Source organism: Apostichopus japonicus, chromosome 7 (assembly GCF_037975245.1).
Source record: "Apostichopus japonicus isolate 1M-3 chromosome 7, ASM3797524v1, whole genome shotgun sequence".
Taxonomy (NCBI): domain Eukaryota; kingdom Metazoa; phylum Echinodermata; class Holothuroidea; order Aspidochirotida; family Stichopodidae; genus Apostichopus; species Apostichopus japonicus.
The window spans coordinates 22,314,122-22,342,077 of NC_092567.1; the positions used below are offsets into that span (position 1 = coordinate 22,314,122).

Sequence of the window (27,956 nt, forward strand, 5' to 3'; positions counted from 1 at the left end):
TTCCCAACGTACCATAAGTGAGTACCATTAACCAGAATGCAAAAATGTATTGTGGTTTCGATGATGTAACATGAGCAGTTTTCTTCATGAATCTGACGTAATTTATAGTGAGGGTGTACATGTTTATAAGGGTTTTGCGATTTGACCTCTGATGACCCCAAATGACCTCCAGCAAAAACAATAGGCTTCTAAAAAATCACTTTAGGTGAGTACAATATACAGGTAAGTATGCTAGAATCAGAGTAACAACTCACGACATTAGTTAAGCTAACATCAAATGTATGACCATGTCCGTCAGCCAGGAACTCCGAGTTAGAGGGGCAGCTGCAATTTATGCATGGAGGGCGGGCATCAATAATTTATGGAGTGACACAATAGTCGTGTCCTGTAACTTGTGAAGCATCTGTAACCATGATGGTACTCACAGATGAGAGGATGTGGAGAAAGGGAGGAGCAGTAGTCTTCAAGGGTTGACGCCCCTTCTCCCCTGGGGTCGGGCCTGTGTATAACAAATTAACAATGTACGGTGTGTCATTAGCACGACAATTAAGCATCGCTTCAAATTATCAGGTGTAAGTTGAAAAGTTTTTTCCAATTTGCTTTTGGCATCTGACTAATATTTGACCTGAAAAAGTGTCTCCCCGGCGAATTGTTGAAAACCACATATTAAGTGAACGTTTATGAACCTTGGTCAATTTTCGTTAGACTTCAATACAAACTGCTAAATTGGGAAATATTTAAACGGCTTGTGTCTGTGAGCGACCCCCCCCCCCCTACACCCTGCATCGCTGAACCGACCTCAGCCCTTTCACTCTCGAAAATATCATAATATCAGTTATGATAATTTGCACAAAAAATTCCAGCAAGACAATATTAGTTATTATTATTATTCTTTTTTATTATTATTAGAACAATAAGAACAACATACAGATACCGAAAAATGAAAAAGCGAACAATTTGTCCAAATAAATACTCGTTTATTTCTTGTAAGGACGGAAGCACTTTGATATACAATGAGATAGACCTATCTAAGGTTTTGACTAATTCTACAACAAAATATTTGGCTCGATTCTAAAACTACCTTCAATAAAAAGACAGAGGAAGGGAGAGAGACGGAGAAGAGGGAGGGGCAAAGAGAGGAGGGGGAGAGTGAGACACAGAGTGGAGGCAGGGAGAGGGGTGGAGACAGAGTGGAGGGGTGGAGACAGAGGAGGGAGAGACAGGGGATAGGGAGAGACAGAGAAGAGAAAAGTAAAGAAGATGAAAAAGTGCGTTTTTGTGGCAAGAAATATTTCGACCCTGAGATCTTGTGAAAGTTTAAACTACTATGTACATGTTTCTTAAAGTAAGTTAGGAGTGTAGTAGCAAGGTAACGTCAAAGGCCCCACCCCTCAACCACCCCTCCCCCTCCTCCCCCGTGGGTAATGTTGGCAATTTTACACCCAGGCAGAACCAAATGTAAAACCAGAAAGCTTTGAACACTTGAATGTTCGTATGTACACACTGCTACTTTTCAAAGTAGGTGTAGTATTATTTTCTTTATCATCTCACTGAAATGCAAATCGAATAAATTTATAAAATAGATATTGATGTCTATGTTTAAGACATGCTAATTCAACTATAAAGTTCTAAAAATTTAATATTTGTTTCATCTAAAAGGTTGAAATTCAGCCAGATTTTCCAAAAGAAAGATGAAGTTTTACAACTATTGTATACATTTAGCTGACACAAATGAATATTCAAAATTCAAGCTAATTAATAACCATATATTATTCAGAAATCACTAAACGGAGAGTACTATATTTTAATGCGATTTTTTTTCAACTGAAGTGTTAACTCCGCGCTGTAGGGGGTGTTGTTTTTTTTTTTGGGGGGGGGGGTGTACGATAAAATGGCGGACGGATATAATATCTGGATGGTCCGCAGTGCTTTACAGAAAAGAGAGGCGTAATAAATAACTATAAAATTATTTCTAATATTAAAATTAAGAGAACGTGAATCTGGCTCTGTATAAACGTTCACTGCTTACGGGCAAGGGTCATGTCTGCGTGTAGTTGTACAGCTTCCACACTGATTACTTCAGATTGGGATCTACATAACATTTATGATGGAATCGAACGTTATGTACAACAACTTGTGATGACGTCATACTCCAATAGCCGCACGGGTTACGTAACTTATTCCGTAACTAAGGCCCTTTATTGTTAATACCTTTAAAACATGTAACAGGTACAATGCTCATCTCAACTCACCTTCAAACAACTTCACAACGGGATTATACATATATAACTGGGTTAACGTTTCAAATTTGAGAACACTCCGTTTTGTATTCCGGTTTTCACATACAATTCCTATTAATAAACATATAGCCTAGTCCATCTATAGGCGTAGAGAACGAAAGAAAGTCAAAGTTTATGGTTTACTATATTCAAGGTATAGCATAGCACTTTGGCTGTAGTATAAGTCTGTTCCTTAAACATTTTCACGACGCCATCTTTTAAAATGGATTTATCACCATGGGTAACACCCTCTTACTCGGTAATAAAGTTTAGAATCTTATAATGATGTCATTCTATACTGTTAGTATGTCTCTCGCTGTCAGGATGTATATTTTATATTGGAATATTCCTTAACGGATCCCGATGCACGGTATATATGTGTGAAAGTTTTAACTCAATATACCTCTTTCAAGTCAGAGAAAGTATACAAATTTCGAAACATCTCTCGAACATCTATCGAACCCGGATGCACGTCACACAGTTCATCTCGGGAGAATCCAAAACTGTTATATAGTTTCGAAAACCTCAACAGCCGCCAGTTTAAATATATAATTGAAACCAAGTCAATTTTCGATCAAACGCTTTCGATTTGTCAATAGGCTCCAATCATTCCCATGGCAACACTGTGTTCTTTCGCTTTCATTCTCAATGCAGCGATGCTGTTGCTTCGTCTGTCTGGAGGAACGATTTCCGGTGTGTAACCGCCACCCTGATTACCGGACGTGACGGTGTTGGGAGCAGATATCGGTGGACTGGGATGGGTGGAAGAGGGTGGTGCTGACGGCATAAGTGGAGAATTCTGAGAGGAAAATGGCGGTTGACCGTGAGGGGAGAAATGTTGGTTTGTTGTTGTCATGTAGGATGGAAGGTTCGCCTGAGGTGACATGCAGGACGGATGGGACGGTGTGAAGGGTGAGCTAGACTGTGAATAACCGTTTTGACCAGGATTGATCTGAGAGAACGGTTGAAGTGGTGACCCCATGGATAGAGGGTGATTCCAAGAGGCTGGGTTAACCGTCATCTAGAAAAAAAAAAATTGAAAAAAAATTGAAAATAAATGCAAATAGTCAAGAATGTCACTGAACTTGTTTTCATTTAAAGACAATAATTTTTAAGGTACACGACAAAGCTTATACTATACTCTGTGACTTAAAAGAGATAGATAATAGTCGCAAATTTCAAGGGCATGCAAGCAAATGCAACAAAAACACTCAAATTTGTTATTATTGGAGTCTGCTCTTTGTACCCGTAAACAAGTTGTTGTCCTCAAAGCACACTACCCTTTTCTTTCGGGGTGGGGAGGGTGGGGTGGGGGAGGAGGGCGGGTTCAAGAAAGTTTCCGTGTTATTTGATATTGGATAAAACAAACAAAAGTCAGGATCTGAGACTAACAAAAAACGTCCTATATTTCGAGGGGATTTTTTTTATATATTTTCTTCTTTTTTACTGCAACTAATGACAATAAGTCCGTCCATACACATGTGGATTTTCTCTCGCTGACATATACATCGTAACACCAACAACCTAACACCTTTAAAGAGGAAGGATTGTTTTATCTGGTGAGGATGGGGTTTGTTACCTGGGCGTAGCCATCTCCTCTCGGCGCTATGGGAAGTTCATAATTTGTTCCAACCGCAGCCATGGCTCTCATATTGTTTAGTTGTCCGAAACGTTCCCTCTTACGCCATTTGGCTCTCCTGTTCTGGAACCAAACCTAAACAGGACGAAATATAAAGAAATATAGGATGTATTTTAATATTATTTAACAATATAGATGTATGTTTGATTTAATTAGCAATGGAAAAAAAGGTAACATAATTAATAATAGGAATATACCTGAATAATGACAAAAGGACTAAACGTGATATAACAAACATTAGGAATGTACTTGATATAACAAATAATAGGAATGTACCTGAATAATAACAATAGGAATATACCTGAATGACAATAGGAATAGCACAATAACAATAGGAACATAGCTGAATAATAACAGTAGGAATATACCTGAATGACAATAGGAATAGAACAATAACATTAGGAATATACCTTAATAACATCAATAGGAATATACCTGAAGGACAATAGGAATATACTTGAAAACTAACAATAGGAATATACCTGAAAAATGACAGTAGGAATGTACTTACACACATTATGACAAACAGTAGGAATGTTTATTTACAATTCTTTGTAGCCTAACAACAGCTAATGGGTCTTAAATATTGATATTATTATTATTGTTACAAACATTTTAAAACTGTATAAGATGTGGTTCCCTGCACCCCATCCCTCATATTACCCATTTAAATGTCTGTCCCTATAATGCCCCGGGATACAATATCATTGGTGAGATATTTCGTCCTCAACCAATCCCTTTAGCTTTTTACCATCAAATATTAAAATCGACATAAGGTTAGCGGAACCCTTTAACCACTTGGTATATATGGCCTAAGCTGTTTGAAATTGTTTACGTTTTGGATGAGAGTTAGGAAATCCCCTTGTGTAATTTTTTTACTTTTTATTTATTATTATTTTTTTTTTTTGCGGTTGTATGTGAGTTAGTATATATGGTCGTTGGCGATTCCCAATATAGGCCGACGCACAATCAAAGAATACGGTACATCATTAAGCTTTACAACCGACCCGAGTCGTCTAAACAGTTATGGGGTTTGTTCGATAAAGTTATAATATTCAACGTTTTGTTTTCGCGCCCTTTTCCATTGAGGATTAGACTTTGCCATTCAGCCGTTAAAACTTGAAATATGGTTTTATAATATCAAAGACATGCATGAACGTGGGGGGTAATGAGTTGATTCAAAGTGGTAAAAATTGTTCCCACAAAATAAATCGAGATAAAATAAAATAATAACAAGCGGCGGGTAAAGGCGGGGTGGGGTAGGGGTCAGGAAGAATAAAAAAGAAAAGAAATTGAGTTCATATACCAAGGGGAGTTTATTCGGACCGTCTGAAATACTGATGTGCTGATTGGTAGTGGATCAGCTTTCAAGGCTTATTAACGCCATTCACCATTGGGTTAAAATTTTATCTCTTCTATTGATTATCTTTATGGATTTTAAAGATATGACTGTCATATATACTTGACAAACAGCCACGCGCTTGAAAGAGGACATTTACGAATTCGTACGGATCAGTAGGGTTTTTATTTAGCATACATAAAACTGGGTTATTTATCTGAAATAATCAAAATTAGAACATTTTTGTTTAGTAGATATTAACGTTTGTAGATTATCATTTATGTTGCCTTTTTTTACGTTCCTAAAATATAGGCTCAACACTTCTGAAGAGCACGTAGGCCTACACAATGGACTTGTTATCTTACGAAAGAGAAACACACATTAGCCAACACGTGATTTGTGCGGAAGGGAGGTTCGCCGGGGGTGGGAGTAGACTACTAAGATTAACGCAATGTCTTGTTAGGGGTGTGTGGGGGGGGGGGGTCATAGGACTGGGAATGTAACCACCCAGAAAGTATCCCAAAACGAGACCCAGGGGTACATGAATTGGTTCGACAAATTCGTAATATCACTTTCATGTATCTAGCCTGCATCACGGGATTATCTACACATTTTGGTCAACATTACACTCGCTTTTTGGGGGGGATAAAAAAGACTTGTTAACCCTTGCAGTGGACACACTGTATTTGTTTTGTCCTTTCTATTAGCAAGTTTATGAAAACCATTAAAATTATTCAAGGTGGTCCTTTTTGTATATAAATATATAATATATATATATGTGTGTGGAAAGTCATTTAAGAGTAATGGTCCCAGAATCTCACAGGTTTCCGTTTTTCTCAGCTTCCGATTAGGGTCCCCTGGTAGAGAGAGGGCCCTCAAGGGGACCTAAGGCCACCCACATCTGTTAACCAATCGTAAATAAAATTGAACTTTTAGGTAAAGTTTATTCACGGTCTCTTGAAAATCATAAGGGAGTTGCTATTTGTTACGGTACAAATCATATACTTTGACAAGAGTTTCTTTTTAAATGTGTGTTCTCTAGAGTGTGAAATTATTTCCTAGTTTTAATGGGAGTTCGTGGAGGTCTTAAACGACACGGTTTGATAATCCGGGACAACTTCTACATGGTTCAATTCCTAACCACTTGTGAGGTAAACGGAATATTATTCATTGTTTCCATTCTTCAAAAGATATTAGAGAGAAAAAAACGCAGGATAAATTAAGTTTGAAATATCAAGAACAAACACAAGAATTATTCTGGAGAAAAAAACAAAAAAAAAACAATCCCATTTCATCTCTCTGTAGACTTTGGCAAGTGTTGATGAAATTTGTTCACTACAAAATTGGATGGCATAGGCTGCTCATATTGTGTAAAAAATATGTTAAGCGGCAATGCAAAGGCCTCCGCTTGTACGACTTATATGTCTGTCTGTCTGTGTGTCGATAAGTCCGTCATTCGGTGAATTTGTCTTTTTTCTCTTACTCCAGACTAAAATCTGTATATCTGTCCGTTCATATGACTGCCTTGCCTTTAACTTTGTTCCAGACATTTTCTTTATTTTCAACTTGATGTCAAAGGTGTTAAACGATTTCATGGTGAATGAAGCACTAACATAACGTCACTACCGCAACGTCGCGTCGACGTCGTTACTATAAAGGCCCGGATGGAATGACGTCACTAGACTGTGCCTCGCGCAGCATAGTTTTTCTTCCTTGCGTTGGCCCGGAATGATATTTTGCTCCAAAGTAGCAACGCCGGGCCAGGCAGGCAGGCAAATTGCCACCACCAGACCTATAGACTGTTGGGCAATTACTACCACTTCACGACACTATAGCGACTCTAAGATCTTAATAATCAGAAAGTGTCTCCCCCACACCCCCCCAGGCTTGTATATGATCGCCCCGGGCTGAGATAGATGTGCAGCAGCGTCTTATCATAACTGTATCAAAGCACCTGTGTCTGGGGGGCGGGCTGTGTGTGTGTGTGTGGGGGGGGGGGGGCAATTATGTGGGAGCATACAAGATTTGACAAAAGAATTCAAACTATACAATCAATATGGATCTTAACAAATATTACGAAGATACTTATTAGCTTTTTCTTTTTAATTTAGCAATATAAAGATCTTTGAAATTGGTCAGATAATAAACCACTAATATTAACCCTGTTTTTTTTTGAATATTTCAAAACTGAATTCAATCACCGCACGGTTTCAATATCTTGACCATGACACAGACTCACACCCACAGTCACAGACGGACCAACAGAAAGACTACATGCAGGGTTTAAATTCTTCAGAGGTCAAAGGTCACAGACCATATACGCCAAACAAAGAACTTTGTCAACATGTACATTAACAATTTGCCCCATTGAGAGAATTGTGTGAATAAAAAACAAACAAAAATTATGATATAGATAATAGACCTGTATATGGACAATAAAAAAACCAATCAATAAATGAAAACAATTTCTTCTGATCAGATTCAGATAAATGCAAATTTGAAGGAAAAGTTTTTCCAAAAAATATTCTGGCTTGTTCATCGATTGTAGCCCAAATGAAGCAAGCGGTGGTGAAGTTGGAGTAAAAGATTTGCCCTATGACCTACATTTACAATTCTTTTCGACAATAGGTTAATCTATTTCAATATACACTCTTATGGCTCAAAGGTCTGTATACTCCTGTTGGTATCAACCACTGGTAGGTAGGTATGGGTGACCCGGTGTGCTTATAATGAGGTAAATGTGTCTCCCTACGGCTGTTTGGAACAAAACGGAATAAAAAGTAGTGACAAACCTCTCTTGCAGGTGTTTCGAGCGCCTTACTGGTTATACACACTCATTAGCTATATACCAGTTGAATAGGATGCACCTATCCTAAACCATTCAAAACAAAACAGCGCGACATGGTTCTTGGTTATAACATTCATAAAGCTTGCTTGAAATTGTCTGCCCAAATTGTCTAAAACCACAATCTATTAAAGCAACGATAAGTGATATTGCGTAAATGCATTCCGGTAACAGCGGAGTTAACTAGAACTGCATTTGCATGCAAATACGCAGTGTTGTATTGCGAGTGGTGTGTTTATTAATAGGAAGAGCTTTTCGGTTGTTCGTGGTGTTACTTTTTGGGCGGACAACACACCAGGAAGTATAGTCATGTAGATACCTACAAATTGAGGGCGCTTGTGAGCGCCGTGACAGGCTCAGAATAAGTTAACTACGCAGCTAGCCTCTGAAACTGCAAATGTACAGAGGCTATATGAAACTTGAAGTTTCAACGACCAGTCATGTAGGTATCGTTCGCTTGGCCAATAATGCCAATATTGTAGCGCGCACGCGCACTACAATAATGATGTCACCCATGACAATTGAGCTGCAACTCCACCCCCCCCCTTAAAATTAACAAATCATTAATCCAGCAAAAAAAAAATTCTCATCATCAAATTGCATCATGAAATTCTTAGATAGGAGAGCAGACATTCCAAATGTATCATGTTTCAAGAATAAATCAACAAGTTTACTAGCATGGAACAGTTCAAGCTTTTGAAGAACATCTGTCATGATGACGTCACAGGTTACCCTTAATGTTCCAATTCCTGGATTTTTTTATAATTTTAAAATTGTTCTTTAACTAGTATACAACTTGTCATTAAAGCAACCGTATAGTTAGTAACAAGATATTTGAAAATTACGTTTTCAACTATATGACAGTGTGGAAGTCTATAGTCATCTCATCCACATGTTAGAGTTACATTGACTGTTCACCTAACTATCCCTTTAAAGAAACTGTATCTATATTTCAGTAAGTCTGAATAGACACGAACAAACCCCATTCATTGGCTGATATTCAGTCACGTCATTAGGCTGAGTTTGATGTTCGCGTATGTAACCTTCGACACCGGATCAGTATCGAAAAACCCCCCTTGAGGAACCAAAGCCTCACCTTCCTACCAATCATGAGAACAATGTCGGCAAGATCTAAAGACTAAAGCTCACGATAGAGAAGAAGAGACAATTCCTACCATCTATTCTCCATGTAAAGTGGTTGTTTTATAAATTCACTAGGGAGAGTAAAAAAAAATATCAGTTAAAAGAACCTATATGAGTCTACACCCACTTCTAGGTGGCGAAAGAATAAAAGCAAGAGAAAAAAAGAAGATAGATATAAAATAACTCTTAAAAAACAAATCAAAAGAGAGAAGAAGAAGACAAATAGACAATATCACATTTTTGAGGTAATCGAATTTTTGTTTACACCCAAACTTGGATAATTGGAAAGGTTTACTATTTCTGATGTGAGGATACTAGGAGATAATGGATTGTTGCGGAGTCCAATCATCGGCCGGGTGGAGTATTCAAAGAACCTATTTATTTCGATCTCTCTTCTGATCTTAAAGTAGCTTTCTTTGAGCGGTTGTAGTTGATAAAGTTTCGATGATATATGTTTATTATAATTCCCATGATAATACAGGGGCGGGTCAAGGATTTGGGAGTGGCCCTATACATAGTTGTTGAAGCGGTCTTCCGTGAAGAGGGAGGGACTAGGGGCTTCCTCTCGCAAAAGGAAAAAGATGCTTAGACTAAAATTAGCTAGGTCTATAGTTAGCTCCAAACGCAAGGTTGTGCTGATAAATACTTTAAATTTTGTGGTGTGAAGTTGGACGGGGTGGGGGGGGGTGTACACCCCGTAGTAGTGGTCTAATTGCTGCCGACTGAAACATTCCCTCCCCCCGAATGAAACATTCCTTCGCCCGACTGACGATGCGTGGTGGGGGCCATTGTCCCCCTGCCTGTTACTTAAGGGGTCTACATCTCCACTTCCGCAACCTCACCCATACCCCATATACAGAGCTCACTATTAAGCTTTAACGAGACGAAAGTTGATGGAAGATTCTATACCTGTTACTTGGTCTTAGTTTAGAATACAAAAATTGCAGAAAAAACGGTCAAACAACCCATCGTGGTGACGCATGACAACCTTCGGAAACGTCGCCTTCGTCCCTACAAAAACTATCCCATCCATACCAATTACACAGCTTATGAATTATGATCGTGACGTCATTTGTGACGCCATAGGAGGGCCGTTTGATTAATCGCAAAAATTGTACCGCCAATACAAAGGCATCCCTCCATCCATCCATCCATCTATCCATTCCTCCCTTCCAAAGCCATAGTTTCGGTTTTGTAACAGATTTTTACATCATCACTATTCGTTTATCATATACGTAATACCATAATAACAAAATAATAATACAACATTGTTTTCCATGTCGAGAGAGAGGATCATCTTTAGACACGTGTCATTTTGGGGCAATCAACGGTATTTTCATCTCAAACGGTATGACCACAGAGCCCCCGGGGAATAACTCCAGAATATGTTTGATGTACCGTCACAACCGTACGGTCTTTGGCGCTGTACTTTGAGTTTGGGTTCACGCGCAATCTGTTCACTATATCATAGAGACGAATAGAGTTTTGTCTGCTGCCTACCATACTCGATGGCATTAACCCTCTTCGCACCCGTGAACTATTTATCTAAGTACCTCCCTGATTCGAAAGACAATACAGACAACAGCTTAGTAACAATTGTCTGTATCATTGTGTTCATTCACTTAAAACTATTCAACGGTTTCTTTGGAGAAATAATTTATACATGAACTATTTTTTTATTATTGTTTTCTTCTCTTTGTGTTTCATTCTCGCTTGAGTGTTTCTTTTGAAAATTGATACGAAATTTGCAACATTTTTACCAACAGAATGGCGCTAGCGAAAACCCTTACTTACTTTCTGGTCATTAGTTTCTACCATCTATATAGAAGAAAACACATCCACATGATTGTGGCTTTCTATACTGCAGGTTCACTCTGTCTTCTTTTCCAAAAAAAGACAATTTATTTAAATTTTAATTAGCTCGCATGTTATACCATCAATGGAATTAACTGTACCCACCCACCCCCCCCCCAAAAAAAAAAAAATTCAATTTATTTAGTAACAAAAGTCACGATATCACTCTAATTAATCATCCCTCCCTATATATTTATGAATTCATCGGCGCGTATAAAAAAATGTGATTAAACGAATGTTACAAATCCGTCAGCCCATTCACAAAGACATTACTTTTGATCATAATGATGCCCCAAGGTAGAAGTGTGGGTATATGGATGTGATGTTTGATAGACCAGGTTCCAAATGAGGAGGAATCAAGCCAAAAATGGCCAAAGTGAGGGGGGTGGGGGGGGTAGGGGGAGACACCAATACAAGAGGGATATGAAGAAGCGATGAGGGGAAGCCAAGGGTCTAATACAATGCGGGCCTGTACCTCTCAGGGGTAATCGAGAAGCACATAAGTAAGAAGAGCTATCAAACGTGCTTCAAAGAAGGATGGGGTTGGAGAGCAGAGGAGCGGGTGATGGTGGGGGTGGGGCTGTTACTGCAAGGCTGACCTCACCTATTGAAGGTCTTAGTAGGGAGAACTACCACATGCAAGGGCATCCTGAGAGGGGTATGAAGAAGGGAGGGGGGAGGGTTACGTCTCATTGAGCTAAGCTAAACATTCTGTAAATACTAAATAAGCACAGGAAAATAAGGTAGACTATTAACATTGACGAAGCTATACCAAATGAGCTGTAATTTAGGAGAAACTTTTCGTCTTATGAATTTTATATAGGTTATGTTTGAGTTCACAAAATTTACAAAGGTCAATGGAACCATATTTTTTGGAGGATAGTTCTCAAGCCGGATGCCATTGCTCACCAAGGGAAAGTTCAACAGGGATAGCGAGGGCAACGTGCTGTGGCGACACGTTGACGGGTCAACAAGGTCGGCTAACCTCTACGGACCAGTCGTTCGCAGGACGTAGAAAACCACCTGTCTCTGACAGGAGGGGTGGATTGGTTCCCTCGAGACGAGAAGGCAGCGGAATATTGACCACGAGCGGGACTTTAGGGAATGGACGTGAACGGTAAAATAGATCGGCTGAACCGAGCAGCAGTGGGATTGTTTTCCAGTTTTGTACAGTTTGTAGACAACCGGTGATAAATCTCATGGATCGTTTGGGAATGGTTAACGTAAATTAGGCTGCACTTTGTGATTACATTCAGCTGTGAATTATCTTGGCGAAACAATTAAAAACGATATAATGATAAAGTTCTGCAGCTTTTTTTCTTTTGTTTTTTTTTCTTTCTGATAGCAGTGGACAAAAATCCTTTCAAGTATTAATTTATATATTATGAAATTATGAATATTCAAAATTAGATCATTTCAGCCTAAAGAGATTTATATTTGTTGGCAATGCATTGTCTTGTTAATCATGTACAACAAACATACACATGCACGTATTATAACACAAATACTCATAAAAAAAAACTTTGGTTCCGAATGGCGACCGAGATACCGGGTCCGGGCCCGTGTTAGATGGAGGGCTGTTTTGATAGGCAATTAGTGAACATGATAAAATATTGACTGGTGAAGCAGTGAACATTGTTTCTCTGGAAAGGGGTGTGTGGGTGTTTAAGTTTTGACACCGTCGCCTGGTAGTGTTGGTAGGCCTATATCCAAAGTGACGATGGACCGAAAGAGGGAGCCACACCTAGTATCTTGATCCATAAATGAAGGGTTTTAGGTTAGGATGACCATTCGAATTGTGGTCCGTTAGTTGTGACGTCATTTCAATTCAAAGAAATGTAGTGGTGCAGTATCAAGTGTTGACACGAGACTGCAAAAAGGGGAAGCTTATAATTTGATATGGTTTATTGTGCGAGGCTGTTTATAGGATGATCTTGGACAAAAGTTGTTAGGACAAAAAGTAGTTCTTAACGTTTTTTTTTTAGCTATTCCAGTTTTCAAAGTATTCCTTAAATGTAAAAATATACGTAATCTCTGGAACGCTCCTTTAAGGCTATAGTGACTCATCAGTGCAATTAGCTCTAAGTATTAATCCGATAATCCTTTGTTTTATAAATTCTTATATCTTCAACCAAAACACATGTTCTTTTTAACTTCATGTTAACTACAGAGAACCATGGAATGACATTTCAAAACACACTCGCGCTTGACAAATTTGACACATATTTATACAAACATATTAGCTGAGGCCATAAAAGGTCTTCATGTTACCTTGTTTTGTGTTGATTCTAAGAAGCTGACCGAAAATGGACAATGTGATGGCAACTTACTGGTTAGACTAAATAATCAAGACACTTTATTTCAGAACCTGATGTTTTAAATGGTCATTTCTCACATTAAAGTGTTATAGAAATACAACATGCACTGTTAGCAATGTTTTTCTTCTTTTTTTCCATAACATATAAAAAATTAATTTTTGTACCTACTATCATTCTTTAACGATGGAACACAACAAAACATCTTATATTCTCAGTCGTCACAAATAAAATCGTCGTCACTACAGAAAAAAAAATTCTAGGAATTAGTAAATATTTAACGTAAATATTAAAATCTCTACACGACCAAAACAAACCATTCATTCACCTGCCTTTAGTCTTCATACAGTCGGTTTAAAGCTTTTTGAGGACTCTCGGAGGACCTAACGGTCAAGTGAGGACAGGACAAGTTGTCCCAAGAGGACAATCAATTTAGAGAGGCCATTTCATAAAACAAAAGTTTGTGTTTGATCTTTTCAAGTCTATGAAATGAGTTCGCACAATTGGGTATCACACGGCATAAATAATAGCAGAAACTAAGATGTTATGTATATGTGTTTGAGTACACACACACATATACATATCATTGATACACCGATTGAAACGATTCAGTGTTCCAAGGGTTGGTTTCAATTATAGTTAAGGGCAATAAGAAACAATAACGGTTTGTTTAAATTAGAACGTTTACTTGTTAGATAACAAAGGAAAATAGCTTTCTAGTTAAGAAAAGATCACGGAATCAATATTACAAGACCCTTGTGGGATGTTTTACGCACATGAGCTTATAATATTGGGCACGGCTTGTTTAAAGTTGTTCGAACAATCTCAATGATGGGATAGTATTGCGACAATATCAACATTGATAATTGCATGAAACCACAAACAGTGATCTATCTATAGGAACTTGTGGAGGATACGATTACGATATCTGATTTGCTTAATAATTACACTTCAGGCTATTCTACTGAAATAACATATATTAAAAAAGCTGCTTTCTGTGGTAAATATGCCATAATTTGGCGGTAACGTAAATCAAGAAGATTATGAAACTACATCACAGAGAAAGTTGTCCTTGTCCACAGACTACTCACTCTGAACTGAGTTTAATTGTGCGCTCCCCCCCCCCCCACACACACAATCAGTGTAATTGCTACCCCTCCCCCCCAAGAGACGTCGAGATTCATGGGTTGGGCTCCGAGGACAATTATGTCACCAGGGCCTCTTTTTGCCCTCTTCATATATCCCATATTTTCCCGGCCACAAAATTAACCCTTGGACCGGGGATGTAGTCCACCTCTGACCCCCCACTCTTGTCTGGCCTGATCTTACCCCTTCTGCCACTCACTCATTTGTGAAACGTTGACTCTATCCGTTCTCCTTGCCCCGACGGCCCGGAAAGTTTATAGCGATTATCTGTACAGTGCACACTGGCATCAATGGGGCTGCCAACCAACCATCACCTCCTTTCTGTCAGTCCCTCCTTTCACATTAAATGTACCCCCCCCCCCCCCCACACACACACACACTCCTGCTCTTACTGCTCAATACGAAAATGTAAGATTACTACTATATCACGAGTGAGGTGGGTATTCATGTCACAAACCTGCGCATGGGCCTAAGTGGGATACACCGTGTGGCTATAGCTTTGTAACATCATCTCCCACCTCTCCCCAGCCCCACCCACCTATAATGTAATTGTCGCCTCCCATCCGCTTTGGATGTCAGCTACATTATATTAGTAAATAAATTTGCATGTTACACAAACTAACCTGCACACGAGCCTCGGTGAGGCTACATCGTAGAGCTAACTGTTCTCTACAATATACGTCAGGATAATGTGTCTTCTGGAATACTTTCTCCATCTCCTCCAACTGGAAACTTGTAAAAGTGGTTCGGTTTCTCCTCTTCTTCCGACCTGCTGCTGTATCTTCGCTCTCGGGTGAACCCGCCTCTTTCAAACCGTGGCTATTATTCTTCTCTATGATCGGACTCGGAAGTGACGTCATTTCTTTGTACTCGCCATTTTGTGTAGGTCTTGGAGTTCCATTAGTTGGAACTGTCTCCGTGATTTCGTTCGTCATGTTCGGCGATTCTCGATTACTATCGTCGGAAATGATCGGAAAGGATTCGGAAGTTTCGTCTACTTGAGCAAGTCTGTTGCTAAGGGACACTTTGAATGAATCTGCGAAGGTGAAAATAAACATCGTATCAAACATTGTGCACTCATTTTGCATTTTAAAACAAAAGTCTCTAAAAGAATGCTCAAAGTAATGATTTTCGTTAATTATTTCAAGGATGGCTATGACGCACAGTATTAAGGTGTTACCCGATTAATCCAGGAGCTGTCATCGAGATGACAATCCTGAAGACAAATTGTTTCTACATAGTTAAGTGATTTTGATTACAGTTAACTACCCACTCCCCCACCACACACACACCAACCTCTACCCCTAACCAACGCTTTTAGCGTCTTTTAAAACCTTATCTGTATATACAAATCCACGCGGATTCAAATCAATTGCTCAATAAGCAAACATGTATATTCTTCTTGAAGTTTCTGAGGTTTACGTCGGTTAGAAACGAACAGGGGCGCAAGTGCGTTAGTCTGTTAGACACATATGTGAGCAAAAAGCTTCTTTTTTGACAGACAGAGAGAGAGAGAAGTGGAGATAAAACAGGAATCTCAGAGGGAGGAATTCAGTTTATTATCAGAAAACTTGGTGGACCCGAGCGTGAGCACACACGTGCCATTAATTGCTTTTAATCTATTCTGTATTTTGTGGTCGCACAAAGCAGTAAGATCCAAATTCCTAATTTTATTTATTCCACATGAACTGTCTACCGACATACATCATTATTAAACCTAATCACTGCAGAGCAAAAGATAGATCAAAAATATAGAAAAAAACAACTTTTAGAAAACATTTTTATTCTGATTTCGATCAATTCCGCTCAAACTTTTATGAAAGTACTTAAATGGACTTTTCTTAACTTTTTGTTAAGTTTATGAATGCAGGGACCGAATCAACTTTGTCCAAAGAAAATATGATTCACCATCGGTCATTTTTCAGAGGAAAAGACTGTTAATTAATATTAAAATGTTGTGCATTTCAAATTCTATCAAACACTGAACTTAAGCAGAATCAAATAGGTTTTTAATTGTTATTTCAATAAGATATGGGGAAAGAATAGATCAATCAGTGAACTGCTTAAAGAAAAGGAGACTTAAGCCTAATGACAGTTTAAATTTGGACGAAAAAAAAATATCGCAAATTTTACTTGAAATTGAAAGTTTGTTTTGTGATTTTTTTTTATGCTGATTCTAAAAATGATTGTATTTAAATACTGCCAAGTTATTTATTGATCTCCAAATTTAAATTTTAAGCTGATTTTGTCTATTCCCAACATTTCATGGCACGAATAACTGTTGTATATTTATAGTCAAATGTAAAATATAAATTGTATTGCCTTTTTTGAAAACTTGCAACGTGTTTTTGCAACAACAACAAATAACTACTGCGTGCAAAATAACTATGCAAGTTTATGGACATTTTTTGTTGAAATAGTACTTCATGTGCTTAACAGTTTGAGTTTCAGATATATTGCAAAGAAAACACTACAGACATTTTTGTGTATTTTTATTCATTTTTTTTTGAGGGGAGGGACAAGTTTGAAAGAATCATACATTTGTTTACTTACTCACCAATTAAACAATTTTTGACAGCAAACTCTAGCGTATACGATTTTTTTTTATTATAAATGTTATTTTTTTTGGGGGGGGGGGGTACATGTGATAAATACCAATGTAATCAAAGTCTATGGGTGAAACGTTTGATAAACTAATATAAATAGCGATCTCTGAAAGATTGGAGGGAATGTTATACTATCAATACACTCGTATCAGATGTGCTTACTATTTATTCTGATATATTCATTGCATTTGTTAACACTTTCTGTTTGCTTAAATCATTTTTGAAATTTTTGGCCTTAGTAGGACCTCCTCGAAATAATTTCAAAGTGATGTTAAGAACACGCATGACTAATTTTACTACTGTAACTTTACAATATGTACATTAATAAAGAAAATGTTTTTCTCTCTCTCTATATGTAGCCTCTGAAAAGAAGACCAAGTGAAACGTCATTATCACACTCCACATGCATGGTAAAATAAACATCCAGTTGTGAAAAACTACAAACTTTTCTACAAGCACTAAAATATGTATCGCTTTCCTTCACTTTTTAAGCTTTTTTTTAAACTGAAGAATAGGCTTACAAAATTAACAAGTGTGGAGTCATCGATGCACGCGCATATTGACAACAAAATTCAAAATTATATTGTTTTCTTTCAACTTTTGAATTTAATCGTCTATTATGAGTATGAAACTTACTTTCATTGATTATTGTAAAGGTTTTATTTTTATATCTCTGGAGTTCTGCTGATCTAACAATAGATCAAAATGAGATTATTTAATTAAATCAAATCAAAAAGCTGCTATTACTCTAAGAATCCAACTTAAAATGTATTCTTCTTTTACAGTTTATTTCTAATATTTATCAACTGAAAAATTAAGAAAAATCTATATGCAATCACTCAAAGGCAATTGGCTCATTTTGGTCCTTTCCATTTTTATAACAATAGTATCATTTATCAAAATAACAAAATCAGCTCAAAAATTGCTTTCACAAGTGTCTTATCTTTTAAACTGTTCCCTTGACAACATACAGTTTATACAGCCATCTTTCATATTTTCTTGTACTGTCAATTCTTTGCATAGATTGCGAGCTATCTAAATATGTATTTTGGCTTACTTTCAACGCGACGGCTGACTAGCCAACATCAAATTGCAGATAAACGGTACGGAAAAGGTTCATTTATCATTTGTCTGAGTGGGGCACATCTTTTCTTATGGTTACTCAATTACGACATTAGTCCCGAATAGTACATGTAAGTTGGGTAAGCTCTGTTGTGTAAATTTGCTTTGAACTTGTGGAGACATATATGGGCAAGATAAAAAAAAAACAACACAGAAGTGTTGAAAATTCATTTCCTGAAAATATATTCAGCTTTAATCAAAACGTTAACGGATTTTTTTTTAAATGCAATGTTTTATTATACATATTGTTATTATTATTATTTTGATGTTTGTTTTCGTACAAGAGAGTGTGTTACTTTGCTAAGCCTACCAAGGTTTTTAATTCACTTCCTTCCACAGATTATAATTCATTTGTATATATTCTTTGTTTTTTCTCTTGTAAAGTCGTGAAGAAACAAATAAACATATGAAATGAAATGTTATGAAAATACTGTCATTATTTCTTCCAACTTTGTGATCAAGTCAGTTGATGGAGGAATGTGGCCAAGTGGGAACATCATGAAAACATTTCAGAAACATGAACATAAAATTATGAAACATGAAATCGAGGGCACGATTGCAAAAAAAAAAAAAACAAGGGTCCTCTCGATTAGCAAAAAAAAGTCATTAAATACAAATAACAGCAACATATACCAACTTTGTTTAACCCCCCCAAAAAAATACAGTAATATAGCGTACATAGCATGCACACATCTTCACACAACTATATGGCGACAATGTTTGCCTCAGATTCCCCAAGAGAACTTGTAAAAGTTATAACGTGAACGTGGCTAAAATAAATCAAACTTAAATATTAAAGTGATGCAATTTCAAGAGAAAGAAATTATTGCAAGAAATTTAAATGTTCGTATATAGCTTAAGTTTTCGATGAATTTTTGCTTTCTCAATAATCATTTGTAATAATAATTTTCGGGGTTGGAGTTTTGTAGTTCCTTAACGATTATATGGTGATTACAATTAAAGATTCCCGCCGTTTACAAAAAAAAAAGTAACATATATATACAAAGAAGGTTTTTTACAATTGTGCGTTTATGTAACAATTTTAATAATTTAAAAAAATCTAGTTGTTTCCTGGATTTTTCATTCAAAATTTAAACCGCGGTCAAAGAAATGGGTCAAACTGATTTATAAGTAATTCACCACGCATGCGTATAAAAGATACTACAAACATAAAATTTTGAATTTTGATACATATGTTTCAAGATACTAATTCATGCCAGAAAATGCGATTTTTGAAATACCGTGAAAAGAGCTCATTTACATGTGTTAAAGAATTAACTAACTGACTCTCTTTTTGTTTGGGGAGGAAGTGTATGGGGATAAAGGGTGGGGAAAAAACACCGCCAATCAATAACGCTCTCTTGGAAGGAGATTCTGAAATTAAATAATTTCACGAATAGACACCTTTCTGAGATTACTTGGGTTGATTTTCGACAATAAATGGGTTATTTTAATTTTCATACGATGACAAAACAGTTGATAAGCTGGAATTTATTCCATATCATTGTAAACTTATCAAGAAGAAATATCATCCATGCTTTTGCTTGTAATTTTCAGTTTTGCTGTTAACTGCATGTAAATTGCATTACTAAACCATTAAAATCGAGTGATATGGCTAATTGCTAGGTTATGATTCTATCAAGATTGGACAAAGGGAGACAAATTGCTTAAACGTTTCATAACTATGTTGTAATCATTACATATGAGTTAAATGCATTTAATGTGGTCGTAAATGTTACCTTAACCTTCATTGACGAAAATAACTGCTTTAAGGAAGTTTAACGACTCCATTAAATCTGTTAGGACTATCACCTACAAAATAATAATATCCATAAATATTAAAGCCAAATGAAACCAAGAAAAGTTAACCTTATCCCGTACAAAAAGCCAGACGGTTTAGTTTTGGTAAAAACAAAAGATATTGTCTAGATTCGAGACAATTAGGAGGCTGATAACGTAGATGAAGAAAGTGGGCCTTTATATAATGCCAAAACACTCAACAAATTGTTAACGCACATTTTTAACTAACATATATACAAAATATTTATAGGTTTGGAATGTTAGTGCGTGGGATAATGGTATAAAGCCCGAGGTTGGCCATCACCAAACAAAGCTACAGGTGTCTGAAACGTTGTTGGAAGTATGCCCATGCAATGTTGCTAAGAGTGTCAGTTTATATCAGGGGTTCTAAATAGGGGTTCTCTAGTCTACGAAAAATACAAAGAATCGGAGTACAATGTTAAAAAAATCGTGTCTTATACCTTGTGATTAGAACCGACCTATATTCACTACACATTGCTGAATCCGAGTGTATACAGTGAGATGCTGGTCTTGGCCACCTCGTAGAGATTTTATTTGAGACGATTGCAATTTAGGCTTTCAGTCGAGGTTATTTACAGAATAAGTATACATGCAATGCGAAAGTTATAGACCGGAACGCTACTTCTATTCAATGCATCATTCACTATGAAGTACACAAGTCAGGGTAAGTGAACTATCGCATTATAATATCAAACCCTGTTGTAAATATCTTTGCTTTGCAATCCAATATTTTGTATATGATATATATGAAGCTATCAAAACTGAGATATATGATGTATTTGCAAATAGGCTGAAATTTAAGGTTTCTCAGTGTTTACGACACCCTACTCGAAAATTGTTTAAGGGGAAAACTAGGATAACTGAGAATATAATCTCTTGCGTGATATTACAGTACTAATAACCTGTGCATAGTACGAGTAGAACAACACCAGTACGAGTACAAGTAGAATTGAGTACAAAAATGAGATACCTACAAATCTACTTCCAATGTACGGTATGTATAATCACGCATAATGTCCTCATAATTATGTCCTCATAATTATGTCCTCATAATTATGTCCACACAAGAGAGTCGTATTGTAATTTAATAAACTATTATGACAAAAAATAGACAATACGAAGTTTAAATAAAGTATACTTGTAATCTTACAATGAACTTTACAAAATATGAAAAACAAAATAAATATACTAAAAAGAAAATGATATTAATGCTTGTATACGTCAAATGTGTTCATAAATTCTAACCATGTCGTATCATTTTAAAAGTTTGTCTCATTAAAAAAAAAGAAACAATTCTTATATTGAAAAAGTTTAATACAAAACGAAACAATATAATATTCATACATAGTTTGGTTTGTCAATATTATATGTTGAATAATTATTAATACGTTGGTTGGTTTTTCTTTAATAGTCTTTAACGATGTAACACTTTTTGTTGCACAAATTCTTCAAATTAGAAATATTATGATTATGAGTATTAACTTACCCCGTTGGACTTTAGTCAGGAATTCCGGAGACTATTGAATATTCAGTTACAAGACTAATCCAAATCACAGAAATTCACCGACTGATGTAAACAATTGCTCAAACCTTCAAATGTTACTTTTGTGTATCAACTTGCAGGCAGAGATCCAAAGCGCGAACATACATTGGTTAGGCCCTTAACTGAATGTCTATATAGTGGTTAAGCAGCCTGGTAGAATTTGATACAGCCTTTCACACCCACAACATATATGATATGACATGCAGTGTATGTTTACCGTTGTACCCACTAGAAAGTAATGCAGTTATTAGCCTGAAGCCTACCAGTGTAACTAGGAATCTGTTACCGGGATGTGCCATCTGTGCTATAAAGTTCGCGCTTTGCCCAGCATGACAGAACGGAGCGGACACACTAAGAGAGTCGGTTATGAGAGCACGACTGTATATGTCTGCGCATGCGCTAGATTTCAGCAAGTACCACATACATACATACATATACATGCATGACTGAGCCTTGGATTTTTATTTAGAAAACCTTGAAGATAAAGACACTCGCCAAGGGTGTGAATTGATTGATTGCTTCTTATAAACTGTGTTTTGTCCTGATTTTTTTTTATCGCAATCTTGTGGCAATATATAGAAGTATTATTTGGAACAACGTACGCTTCCACTGTGAACCCAGGGGAGCTGCTACTTGTCCAAGAATACGCAGCTCCCTTGTCAAACTATATAGGGCCTGTATGTAGATATACAACTCTGTGTTTAATGTATATATGTATTTTAGATCCTCATGCAAGCAGAAACTCGCGAAGAAGCCATCATTGGCTTGTCAAAGCCGCAAGCTGACCGAAATCAGTCTCTTAGATTCATATTAAACGTCCTTGCTTATGAATTGTCAATTGTCAACAACTCTGTAACTGGACGACATACATTAATCTTGGAGGGACTCGAACTCGGGACCTTATGATTGACAGGCACCGGCGTTAACCAATCAGCTAACACTCCTATGTTACACTCCTGTGTTACAATCTTCGAACTGATGTGACTGTCTTTCCCACGGTGTGGATAAGAAGCGTTCAGCAGTATAGGAAAGAACTTGCCCCTTAGTACCCTATCCAATAACAGTGTCCCCCTCCCTCCCCTCCCCCTCCCACAACTTAATTTTGCTACCATGATTCCTTTCTCAAATAAGACTTTGATCTCCATGTTGCTCATACTGTCAGTACAACTGCTTTAAGGTGTGAGTGAGATGAAGAAAGTTTATAATAACAAATTGTTTCAACTGGACGACTTTCTTTGGAAGAGATCGTATGTACAATTATCGTTGCTGACAGGAAACCTTAATTAGGGCTTCTTACAGGTAACTGACGTAGTGACATAGTGACGACGTAATGCTTGCCATAGGCGTCGTGAAATTAGGTCTGGGCCTGGGGACAATTATGTTACCTGGACACCTACCGGAGCTCATTCTGAAAATAAGAATACGCGATTCCTTGGCACATTTCCCCCCATGCCATTCCACATCTCCCGTGTCCCCTATATATTCCCACCCACCTCACCCGGTGGTGTAGCCCATGACACTCCCCAACCATCTCTACCATGAATATATGACAAGGTACCCAAAGTGAAAAAAAAAGACTTTCCTAGCACTATGCAAACACAAATTAACCAAACGGAAGTTCTCTGAAATGACTTTTAACTCGAGATACATCACAAACGGTATAATATATTGCTGAACTGTTTCTTCTTAGCTGTTAGGAGATAAATATATGACATTTAGAATAGATTAAGTTTAAGTCGATGATTTCGGTTTGTTTGCATAATAAGCCTAAGTGAGAGTGTGAGAGGTTTACCTTCTAACAGTTCGAGAAATTGATTTGGATTTTCACGACTACAGGCCTACCACAAAACCATGACTCGAAGTTTACGTATATAAGATTAGCGACGGCTCATGAATCACAAGAATATCAGGAAGTGCGGTTAGCCTGACCATGATAGGATATTCAGCTATCTGTCATGCTTCATATTATGTCTTGGTCAAGTGTTTAATGATCAGCAGTATTTGGCCCCAAATTGTAAGCTGCTAAACTTTACTAGAACTTGTTTTCAAAAGTATTTTCCTTAGAGGGCTCTGATTCTCGAAATTATTCCTAGTCATTTTAGAATTATTAAAATAGAGATAATTAAACATCCCAGTGTGAGTATAACTGCTTTTACAACGACAGGTATATTAATTGTTAACATTTGAGCATGGGTGACCATTATTTTGACTTTCTAGCAGTTTTTGTGTGTGCAATACTGATTATCTTTAATAAAAGTTGAAATTTGAAATGATTTTGATTAATTTTCGTTCTTATTTTGATATCTACATCAAATGAAAATCCAATTAACCAATGTAGTTCATTAGCATCACAATAGTCAGGATTTATTCCAAACAATAAAAAAGGTATTTAAGTAAATTGTAATTTCCAATTTTATTCTTGAATATGATAAAAAAAAATATATAATAATAATAACAGCAAATATGTCAGCCTGTCAGGGCGACGACATTTTTTTCTTTATTTCTTGGCGTGAGGCTGAAAGGGAGGTGGAGGGTCGTTTACACCTACTACATCCCCACCCCTCGATCCGCGCCCGCTGCCGTGCTACCTATATAATACATGTTCAACTGCATGTACGCCTATATAATGTTACATCATACATGTATGGTATACTATACCAGCAGATGGTTAAATGTTTCGAAAGTCTGGTTTTTTTTCAATTACTAGGACTGAACCTGTACCCTGCTTTCACGTTAGCCTCATTAGCATATAAGAATCGGGATTGAAATCCGTCGTCCTTCTTGTGGCTAATTGCCGCCTAATTGCGCCAAAGTGGATGAGAGAAGAAAGCAAAAAAACCAGACAAAAAGATGAGTGAATTTGGTCTGAGATGGTATGCAATGGAGCCAAATACGCTCTATTTCTGGAATATGGACGTCTATAGGAGGCGGTTAGATTCAGCAGGGTAAGTGGGATATCCCCTATCTAAACTATGAGTATCGCATACAGGGGACTGACCTATAACGGTTCGTGATAGACTAAGTAGTTCAGTCAATTTAATTGACGAACAATTAAAAAATATTTAAAGTGTCGTTTCTCAAAAAATTGAAAGTGTTAGTTACAACCTGGGACTGCTATAGCAATGTTTTTTAAAAGTCTCTAAAATATCATATTTTATTTCGTACCTCAAGTCATCCTTTAAAACCAACTAATAAAGTGGTTCTATAAAACACGTAGCTGGGCGACAACAATATTCAGGGGTTGGGAATCCTCCCACGGAATAAAAATTTAAATGGTGCATTCTGGGGCTTCTGAACGCAATATTTTACTTTACAAGTATACTCTTGTACACCCGTATAGCAGTGGTTTAATTCTACCCAACTGAACTATTTCCCTCCCACCCGACTGACGATGGAAGGTGGGGACCATGTCCCCCGCCCCCTGTCCGGGCCCCTCCCTTGTGCACGCCAATTTTGCTTACTTAATACGCTAGAACAGTGGCCAATGTGAATAGTTGTCGGTAGGTCAAGATGGTAAGATTGATGTCAAAATTAGGTAAATACTGCTGTTTGTTCGAGATTCTAAATATGCCGACCTAGTCTCTCTGCTGAATCTTCGCATGTAACTTCTCGCAGCTGATATATATATATATATATATATATATATATATATACATATATATATATATATATTCATGTGTATATATATATATATATATGTATATATATATATATATATTTGTATACATTAGAAAACGAAATGATATATATAATGACCAAATTATCTTAACGTCGATAGAGAGAGAGAGAGCTCAGCTTGTAAAAGGTTTCCAAACCTAGAAAACCCTTTCTTAAAGCACATTCACCCCCAGTGTAGAAAACGACTGATACAAACCGCATGGCCGCCTCCTACAAAGACCCGCTGTTTCCGAAAATTAAATTTTCGCTCCACGCTGAGTCTTATAGTTGTCTACTGTGTGCGCGGTGGAGGGATCACCTACCGGGGTTGGAATTCAGAAAGGTGGTAGATGGAATATTTGTTATGAAGTTGACATGAATATTGTAGTTTATGGAAAGTTCATTACATGCTGTTGACATTTTCATTGCGACAGTGAAACGCGAAGCGCGACAAGGATTGACCAGTGACGGCTCGCCTTTCCTGTCATGCGTGTGGTCGGGACGTTCAACGTCGGTCGACCAGTCGAGAATCGTCACAGCGGAATCGTCACAGCGTCTACCAAAGCGGGGTTACGAGGAGGGGAGTAAAGACGGAAACTCGGGATCATGAAGGGAGGGGGTGGGGGGGGGTTCGGGAGGGAGATATTGATATTCCTTTGACGTAAACCAAACTAAAACTGATAGTTTTGTGTTTTCGTTCTCTGACACCTGCTGTATAGAAGTTGATAACAATTTTGCTTGCGCCCATATAATAGATGACGTCACAGGAGGAAGTGCAAGTTAGTTAAAAACTCCTTTCGATGACGTAATAAGTCTTGGATTTGAATAATTCAGTAAATTACGTAATATAGTATTATCATTATAGTATAGTAACATGCGATACAGTAAAACACTCGCTATAATTAACAGATATTAAGCATAATTCTGTTTAGCAACTTCTTTTGAATATTCATTGATTATGTAATAGTTTGCATGTCTTGACATTAACTCGATTGGAACTTTAAATTTTGAGCTTCGCCTTTAGGATCACTCCAATGAAACAATTATTCATTCAAACATTCGAAAAACTTTGTATCACATCTATTTTGCGAACAAAGTTCCACCACTATGAGGTGAATGGGTGCACAATGAAAGTGTTACCCTGATAGGGCACCACTTCCATACTTAGACACTCGTTAGGGTACATAACATTACCTGAAATTTCACCTTTTTCGATGGCTTGGTGACACAACGTTCTCCGATGATTTTTCATGAATTGTCTACAATTGACATGGTTTGGGCTACTCCATGACATCATCCCGTTTGTGTCATAAAACACGGTTAAGAGTGGTTCGTTGCCATGGCTGCAGTCACGCGTGCGCATTGTGGTACATTTTACGTCACGTCTTCTATCACTTTCGTTGAGATGTTTAATACTTCGACGACAGTTGAATGTGTCTATAGTAACAGGTTCAGTTGTAGGGGGAACGTGCTTGTCACAGTCTGGCTGGGCGTTCTGAAAATACGATGGTAATGCATTAGTACCTATTCCGCGAAATCTCTCTAATGCATGTCGTCCGAGGTTATACATGTAAGCACCGTTGCTATAGGAACAGTCTTGAGGCATCGATTGGTAGCCGAAGTACGAAATATTATGAACGGAATCCAATCCAGTACTACTGCATTCTGACCATGTTTGTGGTAGGAAATAATTCGCAGTTGTATATTGCAAATCTTCTGGATAATATTGGTCACTGAATGTGAGAGGGTCCTGAGTCTGAGTCAAATTAGGTAGAGAGTTAATCGTTGCATTTTTCCGACCAGAAATAAATTCCATAGATTTCAAAGAGCCATCAGACTTATGATTTGGTTCATGGCATTTATGAGACGCGGTTGCCCCCTCCATCAGCGAAGATTGTTCAGTTTTATACCTTCGCACGTTCACCGAATCAACACGACTTTTGCTGTAAGGTACAGTGCATGAATTATCGATCGTCTCCAATTCATCTTCATAATTCGTGTTATAGTTTGTATGTGAGGAATAAATGCCAGAACTACTGGAAGCTGTCGACATGAAAGAGTCTTTGATCGTGTCCCCATCTTCAGTATCTAATTTCAAGGGTTTAGACGTATAAAGCAACTCTCCGGGAGGTATAGTTGTTCCATGATCCCTCCTCAATCCACTGTCCATGTCTTTTACATGTTGCATCGCGACCAACAAAAATCTGTAGAAATTATCAAAATCGATTTCTTGTTGAAATTTCTTCAAGTCCTTTTCTACGAATGGGGGAGACGTTTACTCAGCCTAAATGCAGTATTTATATAGTAAAGTTTCTAAACTTCTTCCTGTGGATAGAGAAACATAGTCCTGATAGGTCTATGTACAATTCTTCTGAAAGACTTTCAAACAGGAAAAATATGAACTTTTCGCGAAGCACGTTTTCAGGTGAAAATTGAAGAACAATTCAAGTGTCAAAATTTGATCCAAACTGCACCTCTCAATGCGGCAATATTGTTTCTATAGGTGTCACAAACGTGGTTTGTGTAATCATGGAGGTAAATGGTGTAATCCAGTACTAAGCCATGCAGATTGAAAAATCACACCAGACCAACAAGAAATAAATAGACACTGTCAATCTCCAACTGTAAATGAGAATATAAAGTTACT

General features: G+C 37.3%; 1 protein-coding gene across 1 annotated transcript; it reads right to left on the minus strand.

Moving 5' to 3' along the window:
• Positions 1 to 877: 877 nt before the first annotated feature.
• Positions 878 to 27,899, minus strand: LOC139969762 (uncharacterized). Its single transcript, XM_071974994.1, has 4 exons — positions 26,504 to 27,899; positions 15,184 to 15,596; positions 3,859 to 3,993; positions 878 to 3,300 (listed from the first exon to the last, which is right to left on the minus strand). Exons 1-4 carry the CDS (start codon positions 27,495 to 27,497, stop codon positions 2,872 to 2,874), a joined length of 1,971 nt encoding a protein of 656 aa, XP_071831095.1. The 5' UTR covers positions 27,498 to 27,899; the 3' UTR covers positions 878 to 2,871.
• Between the last annotated feature and the right edge of the window lie 57 nt (positions 27,900 to 27,956).